This window comes from Battus philenor, unplaced genomic scaffold (assembly GCF_028537555.1).
Source record: "Battus philenor isolate CCGP_79_NKW_IND1 unplaced genomic scaffold, ilBatPhil1.0.hap1 SCAF_22, whole genome shotgun sequence".
Lineage (NCBI taxonomy): Eukaryota > Metazoa > Arthropoda > Insecta > Lepidoptera > Papilionidae > Battus > Battus philenor.
The window spans coordinates 8,964,733-8,977,961 of record NW_027181685.1 but is presented as its reverse complement, the minus strand read 5'-3'; the positions used below and the strand labels follow the sequence as shown (position 1 = coordinate 8,977,961).

The 13,229-nt window shown below is 30.7% G+C and overlaps 2 protein-coding genes across 2 annotated transcripts in view; one reads left to right on the top strand and one right to left on the bottom strand.

The window, feature by feature from the left end:
- Positions 1-2,985, bottom strand: RpS16 (ribosomal protein S16). Its single transcript, XM_068766857.1, has 5 exons — positions 2,923-2,985; positions 2,787-2,831; positions 2,197-2,328; positions 1,018-1,132; positions 1-237 (listed from the first exon to the last, which is right to left on the bottom strand). The coding sequence occupies exons 1-5, from the start codon at positions 2,938-2,940 to the stop codon at positions 92-94; spliced, it is 456 nt and encodes a 151-aa protein (XP_068622958.1). The 5' UTR covers positions 2,941-2,985; the 3' UTR covers positions 1-91.
- A 1,238-nt stretch (positions 2,986-4,223) lies between these two features.
- insc (inscuteable) overlaps positions 4,224-13,229 on the top strand; it is a 53,657-nt gene continuing 44,651 nt past the window's right edge. Inside the window, exon 1 of the mRNA XM_068766870.1 lies at positions 4,224-4,457. The gene's annotated coding sequence lies outside the window, so the exon portion shown is untranslated. The remainder of the gene's footprint in view (positions 4,458-13,229) is intronic.

Here is a 13,229-nt window from a genome sequence, read left to right as displayed (position 1 = left end):
TAGTTTTTTAAAGTTTAATATTAACACCAAATGATATTACACTGATTGTAAACAACCAGTATAATACCAAACGACGTAAATTTGGGAGATGTTAACGGTAAGATTTCTGGTATCTGGCACGGGCACCTGGACCGCCGAACTTCTTGGGCTCGCAGCGACGAGGATCAGCGACCAGTAAACTCCTGTCGTACTGGACAAGGATATCCTTGATTTCCTTCTTTGATGCTTCGTCTACATCTGAAATGAATAATAAACAAGTTAGAAAGTGATGTAATTCAATTTATTCAGTAGTTTATCAAACAATAATTATTAATGTTGTGTACACTTCAAACAAGCAAGTCATCAAGGGATCTTGCCGTTTGGTAAATGTCACCATTGATCTCCTTTCTCTGAAATGACTGAATTGTATGGGAACAAGACAGCTTTGGAAAGAAAGGATTACTACTAATTATTAAAAAATTGTAAACACCAATTAAGAAATTACAAACTAGAATATATTTAAAACCAATCAATAATTCAACAGGGTTCATTTTAGTCTCATCATTATTTTAAGCAGCCGCTTTCAACTGGTCTTATATAAAAAAACTATCCAGGAAGGACACATCCAGCTGTAGATGTAAATCACAGGATATAAACTGCATCCATTTTGATATGATTTGATCTAATTGCACTAATTGTCTTAAAACAGATTTATCCAAAAGGTAAATTATAACAGATGTGTACTATCTATTGCACAGGCAAAATATTAAGACATATTTCTCTGTGCCACTTTCAATAAGGATAAGTAGTATAGGTTCCTATACCAAAATTTTGAACATCAGATATATAAGTAATTGAAAGTTAGATAATAAATTTCCAATAATGCATGTGAAACTATTATTCCTCGATAAGACTTTACAATTAAAATTTTAAAATTGAACAAGAAATTATATGGAATAATTGCAGTACATTTGTCAGTTTACTCATGTCTAACCTATATATAACAACTTAAAATAATTGTTTGAAATTTTAACTTACATTTCTGGTAAAAGGCGATGAGGGCTTTTGAAATGGCCTGTCTGATAGCATAAACCTGTGCTACATGACCACCACCCTTGACTGTAACTCTAATATCAACACCGGAGAATTTCTCCTAGAAATACAATAAAAAATAGAATTAACACATTGAAAATAGTATATATAATAAAAAAAAAACTAGAAAATAAATTCAGGTCATCTTTTTACTTCACATCTGTAGATGCTCAGGTTCGGAATAAGTTGATTCATCATGTAGATATAACATGCAAAACATCAAAACTACTGAATGATGCCACACAAAATAGAAATTAGTCTAAATGTTAAAAACATCAAAATATTATTACTACAAAACAACTAATTCAAAAAATGAGCAAATACAAAATTGAAATCTAGAAACATGCAATGAAATTAAAATTAGTACATGCAACATGATAGGTATCTCTTCACTGGCTGTGTTTAAACTGTGTTAGAGAAACATAATATACACATACACAGTGGTAGGTTACATTCGGAGATAAAGCTTAAATTAAAATGTTTAGAAAAAACATCCACAGACAGATTTATAAATGATAAAAATTTCAAAGAATATTTCTGTACTAAAGGTTACAACACTAAATCACTTTATAAAAGATAGAACACCATGGAAATGTCCACCATAAGGATATTTCTATGCTACATAACTCCAACCTTCCAACCTTATTTTACCAGTATAGAAATCAATACCACTTTAGTTTTTTTTTAAGTATTACTCTAATTATTTGACTTTAAGTCACCACACAAATTCATACTAGTAAGGAGCAGTTACATTCCGTTCACTAAATTCATGCAAGAGTAAGGAAAATAAACAATGCAAAATAAAGTACTATGCACTTAAACTGTGAAAATTACATGTGTATACACTAACGAAACCGATATCAAGCAAAATTCAAAAAGAATTACCATCAACAAGCCAAAAAAAATTACCATCAACAATCTATGACATTATATGTCTAGTTCTATTTATATAAACACAAATGTTAAAAATGTTAAACATGTTACAAACAAATTACGACGTAAACTGTCTTAAATAATAAAAATAAATTTAACATATGTAACATCACAAACTTTATGGGTTAAAAAACTTCACATATACACAATCTATGTAGAATAATTAAACTGTAGAAAGACTTATCCATATACCTTGCCAAGTAGAAGAATTGGCTCCTGCAGTTTGTACTGAAGGAGGCGCGGCTCCACAAGGTCCAACGGCCTCCCATTCACACGGAGAACTCCATGTCCGCGTTTGCAGTATGCAACTGCAGTAGCGGTTTTCTGATGAAATTAATGTTTATGTGTACATACGAATCTGAAATTACTTACAGACCTAACCCCTTGCATCATTACAGACATATGAACATTTAAATTTCATGTACTTTTTTTTGATTTTAGGTATAACTAATTGTAGGTTATGTTGATATTATCAAATAAATATTGATAAATTAGTTATTTAAAACAATCAAAGTAATGAAACATTGCAAAAAATATATAACTATAGTCATGAAGTGGTTTATTTCGAAGTTTATGCCGGTAGAACCATATTTTTTTATAGTTTTGGTACATTAACTCGAAAGGTATGTAGAGAGCAAAACTAAACAACACCAAAATGTCCAAAAGATTTATTTAAAATTACTAAACAAAAATAACAACTGTTTTAAAATAATTTACTTTATATATTCTTTAACAACTACCAGAAATGTTACAAACACGTGGACGCGGGGCGAAACACTTACCTTACGGCCGAAAACTTGGACAGCCTGAATTGGTTCGCGTCTCGTCTGCAAATATGAGAAAATGCGTTAAAATAAAACATATTGAGCGAATTTACAAGTAATACATATATTATTTAAAGAGTATTAAATCGCGCACCTCTTGCACTGCAGCCATTTTGACAGAGAAAGGATAAGTTCGGCCATAAACAAAATTAAACTAGCCTCAGCTTGTCTATGATTAAAACGACAAGGAATACAAAAAGTATGTCTATGTACAATGAAAAATTTATGTCATCAGTTTAAATAAACGTGTTATCAACCTCTTACAATTATTGTACTTAATTATTTACTCTTGGAAAAAATGTACCATATACATACTATAGAACTTATTCTCTGCGCGGGGGCATAGCGCCTAAATCATAGTTTTCTTCCGTAATGAAAATATTCCACAATTTAAAATAACACTCCAAAAAGTATTTTAAATTATGTGAAGTTTAATTGTCGTAACAAAATTGTCAATTTTCTCATTTCGGAGTAAGATATAAAGTTATTTTAAAAATTCAAATATATTGAAAATGTAATGATATAAATATAAGAGAAATTTAAAAAAAATCTCTATGTCATATTCTTGTAGTATTTTGAGTGATATTCAAAGTTATTTTTAATAATTTATTTTTGTCATCATTTTATTTGGCTATTACATATCAAATACTTATAACTCTTTCTTGCCCATAATTACTTTTATAGATATATTAATATATGCAATATTTGTTATTATTACGCCTAAACACTTCCTTATGGCTATGGTATCGAAATTATTGGGTTAATATGAAGTGAAATTATGTGTCTGAAGACGTTCACTTAGATGTAGTTTTGTGCAATAAATTATTTTGCAAAACTTGTCTGTAGCATTCAAATGTTATATATGGGCTATATAAGTTTGGTAAAGTTCGCCAAGCCTCACGATCCGTTGATACATGTAACGGCCCGTTCCGAGCATTCTTAAAGAGCTCGACAGCACAGTAAAATATATTCATTATTTGTACTTTTGGTACACCGTGGTTTAAGTGAACACTGTGCTCACTCAAACCACGGTGACACTGTGAAAGCCAACGAGCAAACATCGATTATAAGAAACAAAACAGGTAACCTCGCTGCTCAAAATACAAACTTATATTTAACATTTTTAATTTCATTTGACTTACGGTAGATAAATTAAAATTTTTACAATAGCATAAAAATGTGTTTATTTAATAGAATATACATAATTTTACCCACAAGATGGCGTTGTTACAAAACTCTCATTTTAATAGAATTTCTCGAGATGGCGTGAATCTTAATTTACGTACGCATACCTTGTCGATGACTCACCTCTGCCTTGCTCGTATTTCTTCGCGCGCTATGATACGGTACCCTATCGTCATAGTGTTGTGCTGTTTTGTATTCGTCTGACGTAGTGGCAGTAACGTCGTGAGGTGGAATGCGCGTCGTGAAATGCGCTTGTACAATGTACCGCGAAAAAGTTAAAATTCTCGCGCGAGAGTTTTTTGTACTGTAAGACAAATCTGTGTGAATTAGTTACAAAAGAGAAATTCGTGTTATTTTTTTTTGCGTAATGAACGTATATTTGTGTAAAAAGCAATCTGTTTTGGATAATATTTACACGTAAACAATTATTGCAAGTTTTAAAAGGTAAGCGTGTCAATTATTTATTTCACTTAATTACCATGTGTTACAAAGATAGTTTATATTTGAATTATTTCTGATAATGTAATTGCTAATTTTCTAGATCTTATATTTTAATTCCTAAATAACGTATACTGTTTTCTAGAAACATTGAACTCAAATTTTTGCAGGAACTATTTCTTTAGTCACGCGTCGTAAAAACCAAATGATTCATGTAGTTTATGAAAACATGACAAATTAGAGCACCTAATTACACAAAATACCGCAAAACTTTTAAATTAATAACTTATAAATGTTCTTAGTAAGTTTATTACAAATGTAATCTACCTACCGGCTTTGTTTGTTTTTGCGAGCAATTTTTGCGAATTCGTCAATCTGTGCATGCAAATATGAATTTGTATTAAAATTGTTGGCCCGGAATCTATTTTGATGGCATACATTTTGTAGCTAATAATCTGCTGGTTAGATATTTGTGTTATAATGTTGTGATGCACTTAAAGAAATTGTATGATTTGAATGGTCTTTACGAATGGTATTATCTTATAAAAACAATGAAATTTATCTAGAAAATGGTATTAGTCATTGTTTATCTTAGCTATTGAATATCTATTAGACTATAAGTTGTGCGAAAAAAATGTATTTAAAATTCGTCATAGCGTTCATAATGTTTGTAATGTAAAGAAAAATATCGTAAACTTAATCTATAGATCTAGAATCTAGAATCCATGTGGTTGTTATGCCGTTTAGTTTATTAATTATATTCATAATTGAATGGATGAGTTATTTATTTATACAGGGTGGTTGGTGATTGATGTTAAAGCTTCAAAAGTTAACGTTTAGCTAATTTGCTGTCGATTAATGTACAAAGTATGTATATACACACTATCCAAAAATTATTCGTTTCAGAAATAATAAATAACGTAATGATAATATAGTATGGAAAAGCGTCAAATTCGGATTACTATATATTAAAATTGATTATTGTGTACTGATCCATGCAGATTATGTAGAGGAAAAATTTTTTGGATCGTCACATTACTATAAAAAAATTTAATTAATGTATGTAATGTATTTCAAAGTTATCAATTTATAAATGGTTAGAATTATACTGGAATAGTACATAACAGATGAATCTTAGAGACATGCCTATCTCTTCACAGTATGGTAGAGGAAAAACAGCTAGATATTATTTTATACATTAAAAATATTGATTAGGTTTTAAAAGATTGGTTTTTACTATAATCTTATTTATACTATAATCTGTAGTTATGATGATATGCCTTATTTTGCGCTACTGAAATAAAGCTGATAGTAATTTGGGGCTTAAGCTTAGCTTATTTAAAATCAACTTAATGATAATGCAACTAATGAATGGATTATCAAATTATTGTCATTGGTAGCCGACTCAGATAAGTTTGGCTAGGCTGACTTACCTCGAGTTACTACAACTCCTTGGTTACAATATCATACAACAATAATATGTTCCAAAATGTTGTTTACGTAAAAATTTAAACTAATTAAGACATTTATTGTCAGTGAAAGTAAAAACTGTTTCAGATATTATCGAATCTATTTACATTTCATTACAAAGTAATATATACATTAATAATGTATTATATAAGTTATTTATATTGGAATCATTTGCAAGTTTTTTGTATATATGATAATTTCGCCGATTCGTTAGATAACTACTTCTATGATATGTATTAAAATATAGTGTTATTATCTAATACGAAAATACATGAATATGTTTTTTTAATCTATTTACATAATTTCTCGGAGTACTATTAACATTTATGTGGAGTATAGTGATATATATTTAAAACTTTCTTAAAATCGTTTGCGTTACAAATATGCCTTTATTCTTAAATATGCTAGGAATGTCTTCGTTATTGAAACATATACAGAATGATTAGTTATCGATGTAAAAGCGTTAAGAGTATATGTATAGTTAATTTGTTTTCAAATATATAATGCAAAGAAGGTATCTTATCGCATTCCAATAGAAAAACTTAATTAATGTTACATATTTCAGAGTGACACTTTATACTGGGTGATTGGAAATAGGTGCCAAAAGTTTAAAGCTTTTTTTATACCAATTTAGCTAAACATTCATTACTTTAAAGCTTTCACTCATATGAATAAATATCATGTATATATAGGGAAACATACAAACAAGGTTATGTTTTAAATAAGATTTAGGATACCTATACTTTTAAAAGGATTAACGCGGCCCCATTAGGTAAGTAGCCGCGGCCATAACACAGGAAGCCGTACGACATGTTGTCGGCCGATGAACGGTCCGGCCGATAAACGCTCGCCTTAGCCTCTGGCCGCAATTAAAAAATAAACCGATCATAGACAAGGATGGCGGGAAACGGCTGAATGCCAAGTTAAAATGTTCCCATTACCTCAATATATGCCTTGATTGGTCACAGATGCAAAATCTAAGGGTTAAAAGTATAGTTAATATATGTTTAGTATGACATAATCTTACATAATTGGAAATAAATTATAACAGAAAACCGTTTATATTCGTCAAAACTTTCAGTTTTAATTATTTCCTATTATTTCATTTTCGCCGGTTTAATCCCGTACAATCTTTCTTTACAATTTGGTTTAAAATGTTGTTTATATAGACTATTATATTAAAAAATACATTTGTCACCGCTTAAAAAAACTGAGAAAACGAGTAATTTTACTCGCATGTAAACGCATGCTTATTTCATTATCACTAACAAATAAAACAAATTGTGCATGTTTTCCTCTTAAAATTATTTAATAAGTAAGTGAGAAAATACTAGTGATTCTAGATTCCTTCTAGATTTCTTCGATTTTCTAAATATATATATATATATATATATATATATATATATATATATATTAATCATAAGTCTTCAAATATCCATAATTATTACGTGCTTATTATTATCATCATTATAGCCGTAAGACGTTCATTGTTGGATATAAGCCACCCCCATAGATTTCCAATGGGACCGTCCGATCGGCCTTAACAAGGTCATCTGTTCGCTTTGCGGGTGAACGTGGTTCTCGCTTTAGAACCTGACCCTAGCTGCCATCTGTTTCGTGCACTGTGTTCAGCCCACTGCAACTTCAACTTGCCAATACTTAGAAATAAATGGGTTACAGTGATATTACTTATCAAAGTTTAATTTTTTAATATATATTGAACATATAACCAATATTTGCATGTACGTATAAATGAAACACGATGACATCTTAAGTAATGACTACCTGTTTCGTTGTTACTATGGCCTCGCTAATATCATTACGCATTTTTAATCTGTTCTATGTTAAATACTGTATAATTAATTTGTCTTACCTTATAACATTTGTTTCACTTTTGCGTGACTTGATCTTAGTTAAAGAAAAAAAATTTTTTTTAAAGTGATTTATTACATATGAAATAAATAAACTTTAATATGCACAAAGAGTAGTTAATGTAAATAACTGTTTTAATTCTAAAATATTTCATTTTCTTTATGACAGATGTAAAACATTTTCGCGCATTTTTAATCTGTCCTTATTGTCGGTGTTACCTCATTATAATTTAATTAATATCTTTATTACTATTATGAATATAAAAAAGCTTTTAATTTTATTTATAATTTAAAGCATATGTCTGTATATAACTAATTCTGTATTAATTAATAGTGAAGTAAAATATAAGAAATTATATTGTTGTCTTTGCGTGTGGAAAATGTTTAAATTAAGAATTCTATTTACGCAGCAAATTTATTTTCATTTATATGCTACTAGCCACTACTTTTCACTTGCCGGTGTAATTTAGTAAAATTGTATTTTACGCTGTGAAAAGAATTTTCCCACTAGGTTTCAAATCTCTAAGCTTTATGATTCCAGAACGTGATTAGTCAATATGTAAGTAGAAATATCATATTTATACACATATATAGAATATAATAATCTAAAGGGTTTCGAAAAAAATTCTAAGTGACACTAAAATTTTAGTGCTCATTTTTTACGACAATTCAAGATATATTGAGATAAACACTTAAATATGTACAACCAATATAATAATTAGACAAAATTTGAAACCCAATTTCCCTAGATTCAAGAAGTTATTAAAAGTAAATTTTCTGTGAACTATTAGTGACTCACGCTTTGTGCTTGAAGGAATGTTATCTATTTTTTATCTACAATGCTTCCTCGCAAGAATGTTATAAAAAATGAAATCTTGAGTAAAAGATATGTCTTTTGTCGCTAACCGTAACAGTAACATTAATTCACCATTGTCTTATAAAACTATTTATGGTGCCGACAGGCATTTAGCAAGATCGTTAGCAAGATATTTAGGCATTTTAGAAAAGTTATTTTGTAATATTGAAATAAAAAAAAATCATTATTCAATATACGATGAATCTATTTCTAATTGATATCAACTCGAGTCTACCATTTTTTAGGATGACAATCGTGAGGCATTTATCGTTCAAATAAATGGTAGACCTGACCTGAAAATATCTTTTAGATATTTTTCTCTATTATTTGAAATTACATATTAAATAAACATCAAAATAGTCTGGAGGCGACCTCATTCCTATTGTGCGCTAACTTCTATAAAGTAATTGACATTGTATCACCCCTTAGAAAAACAAACATTCTTTGTTTTTTTTTAAATCCAGCTATGGATGCTTTTTGACTTTTTAGGGATTCTATTATACGTACATATTGGCTTCATAAAGATTTCAATAAAGTCGATTCTTAGATACTTTATTATATATTTATAATATTTATTAATATAATAAATATTAATACTCTAGATTAATATTTAAAAATAAATTGTACTATAATTAAAGCACAATAGTACAAGTAAAACAGTTATTTTGGGTAAAAAATATATTTGAGTTGGTTTCCAACGAAAAAATGTTACTTTGATCAGTCTGTCAGTTAAATGTCTTCCAATGTTATACTCGATAATGATTCGATTATTTATTATTGTTCATTATATATTGTTGTTCTTCATTTAAAGAGAAATTATAGTTTAGAATTTAAATCTCATAACCTAAACCTAGCTTTAAATATTTATTTTCGCTTCAAGCCACGGATAAGGCCGATAATGTCTGATTAAATAGTAACATTCAGCCGACAAGCAACCTACTTTATTTATCTTTAACAAGAATTCACTTTCAATAGAGTTTACTTTTATAGAAAAAAAAATAACATTCTTGAACTAAATATACAGGTTTGGAATTTTTGAAATATCGCTTAAAATATCTGTGGTAGGTAAACAGGATGTGGTAACTTGGTCGCCATATTTAGCATTCATCATATATTTTATGACTAATTTAGACGCAACGGATATTTCCATGTTATACATAACTTGCATATGTTTAACAATACATGTTTTTAATTGCGTCACTAAATAAATTAAAGATTTATTGAGTACTAGCTGATCCTACATACCTTGTTCTATCTATATCTTATATAATTGAAAATAAACAATTATAAATAGAAACTTAATAAATAAAAAAAAATTCAAATATATAGCGTTTATTTTTATTTTCTTGTGCATTCATAAATAATATTGATGCTTTTCTAACACGAGAACAGGCGACGTTCAATTGGTCATGTGTAAGACATTGATTTTCAAAATCGATGTTATGTACACTCAGGGTCTCGAGTTGCTACCACCAGCTAGAGGTGGATCGATGACATAGTTAAATTCACGGAAAGTAGCTGGATACGTACAGCGCAAAACCAGTCATCATGGTGATCCTTGGGGGTGACCTTGCAGTGGGCATCTGATCATCATCTAACAATGATAATATATAATAACTAAACGACTGAGTTTGCGATTTATTTATTGACATAATAAATTCAATTCGCATTAGAAATTGTAATTTTTTAAGCTTAGAATTAGAAGTAAAGTATTAGAAAATTTAAGAAAAGGATGATTGTTATCTGTAGTCATCCACAAGCAATGATTGTTTTTACATATGCATATGTAGCTTGTCAATTTATATATTTTATCTTATTATCTCGAAATACATTCAACATCATACCGGACTTGATACGGAATGGTTTCATTTAAAAAATCCTTTTTATATAATATATGGAAATATTTTAAATAGAAAGTTGATAAAAATAATGCGAAGTAGTTTAAGTCTTATGTAACATAAACTTAGACATGTTAATATAAATAATGTCACAGCACAGTCTATTTTCATTTTTTTTTCTCGTTTTTAATATACTTAATAGATAAAATGACAAGTATCAATGGGTTACCTGATAATAAACCTATATTGACTTTTTAAAAGAACTCACAACATTTTCGAAATTCTAATCTATATTCAGGAAAAAAAACCGGTTCAACTAGCAACATTTTTTAAATCACAAAGTTACGCAACTATAGACAAATCGGCAGCCAGTAAAGATTCTATCCGTTTCTTGAATGCGTGTGCGTTATAATGCGGCCTGCATCAAGTCACCAACGACAAACTTACAGGCTGTCTACACTAGAACCTCCAGGCCTAGGCTATCTGTTCTGCCTGCAATGTGGCTTGTCAATTGGCACTTCAACTTGCCAATCCGCTTGGCTATCGATTAATTTCGTTCGTCTATAGATTTTTATATTATTGATGCAATCTCGTAGAGAAATTGTATAAATTATTAGGCCAAAGCTATTGATAAATATTTATTATAGATACATTATTGTGATTCCATAACTCTACAACACAGAGATGAGATACGTAAATAATTATATTATTACAACATTAACAATAGGCATTGTCTGCCATCTTTAATTGTGTGAACTAAGAGAGGTTTGGCTTAGTATCAATTCTTAACGTTCTCAAAATATTAGGGGGACCGGAAAGTAATGTCGTTTCTGTCGACATATTTTACAAATAAACCGATTGATTTTTACTGCTCCGGTATTGAAAATTTGTATACTAGATTGCAAAAGGTTGTTGATAACAAAGGTGAATATATTTTTGATTAGAAACACAAATTTGTTATAAATATGTGAATTTTACTTAAGAAAGCGACATTACTTTCTGGTCCCCCTAATACACACAACAATAAATTCAGCCCTCATTCACTTTGGTATTTGGATGTGCTGCTCTAGTATCGAGTAGTTTAGGCCTAGTGATTAAAAACTGTGACATGATATCTTAAGTCAAGATCAATAACTCCATTGCTTGTTAACGCGAAGAAAAACATCGTGATCAGAATGAATTTGCGTGGTGAATGTATGGCTGCCTCACTCTCTCTGTGAATTGGCTTTTGTCCAATACATGACTATGATTTTTGGGTCTAAGATTATCGATTTCTAAACCATGTTTTCTCTACGCTTTTGTAAGGTATCCAAAATAACAAAATACTATATAAAATTTACCCATTACATTAAACGTCGCATCTACAATCTATGTAAGGATAGCAACGTCACAAGGTCTAAATTAGTCAATTTCTATGACTTTGCCATATTAAGTTTTCGGCTACAAAGCCAGGAAGTACGGCCAAAATCTTGAAAAACTGATGAGAGGTCGAGGGCAAAAGCCCAAGAGGTCGTAGTCCTATGAATTAAACGAACCAAATCCGCTCAACACTAGATGCTAAATTCCATTCTACACTACACGTTGCCAATGATAGGAACAAATGAGCTGCATAACAAAGATGAAGGGCATCGTGTTAAAAGTACTCCTGTATCCAGGAGATCACTTCGCTTAGCAATGATAAAAACGATACGAGGAAAAGAATATTCAGTAAGACTATTTTTAACAAAGTTATCCGAGGATATATCTGTTCTCAAATATCTCGTGTGCGCAATCTATACCGTCTCATCGCCTACATACCTCATGCGGTAACTTGCGCTTCCGCTACCATTACATAAAATTCATATAACATGTGCAATATGAGGAGAATCGAATTCGTGACTTTTGATCGTTAGTCCAAGTGCTTTTACCATTAGACTGACTACCATATAGCATTAACATACGTGAACCACTTTAAAGCATTTGTTATAGATTTTGACGAAGTTTTTTTCGAATAACGCTCAGCATGTGTTTTATTGTGCTTACAAAATAATAGCCGTCTACCGTCTGCATCGCGAAATTAATGAACGGCACTTAAAGCCCATTTGCGGGTTGACTTCAATTCAGTGAAAGAAATATTCCTACCAAATTTCCTGTCTCTAATCCTTTCATGATATCAATCCTTGTCGTCGTTTCAGCCCACTTCAAGCCATAGGTCTCCCCCACGGATACCTAAATGGAGACATACGATAATCACCACGCCTCGCAGGCGGGTGAGCGATCAGTGTGATATTATGATACGCAGAGGACGCTGCTAACCATCTTCTGGTAACTTGTTTTTAAGCAGTGGTAATCCTGTGTAATTAATGCTCAAAGTGTGAATTATATAAAACTGTACCCCGGGAATCGAACACGCGACCTATGACCGTAAGTCTAAGGGCTGGGCTGCTCATTCACCAATGATCATAGTACATAAGGGAAGTAAGAAAAGGACCAATATTTAGCCACTTCCGCACATGCAGTGGTAGTCGTGCAACAAAGTGCACCGCCCGCCAACCCGCTGATAAATGCGTATGCGGCAAACAATGCGAATTACACAACCGTCACCGTCAAACTACCCAACACGTGTTTCACCCCTCCACGGGGCATCTTCAGGAGTTATTTTACACCAATTAGTGCCAAATACAGAGTCACTAATCGGCACTTGGGTGGTTTGACGATGGCAAAAAAAAATATTCGTCTTTTTCTTACTAAGGATGGACTTGAG

What these genes read in the sequence shown, in the direction of transcription:
- RpS16 (XM_068766857.1), bottom strand. An exon ending in TCCAAGTTTTCGGCCGTAAG is followed by an intron (nt 2,329 to 2,786) that starts GTAAGTGTTTCG and finishes TAATTTCATCAG; the next exon opens with AAAACCGCTACTGCAGTTGC. An exon ending in CAATTCTTCTACTTGGCAAG is followed by an intron (nt 1,133 to 2,196) that starts GTATATGGATAA and finishes TTGTATTTCTAG; the next exon opens with GAGAAATTCTCCGGTGTTGA.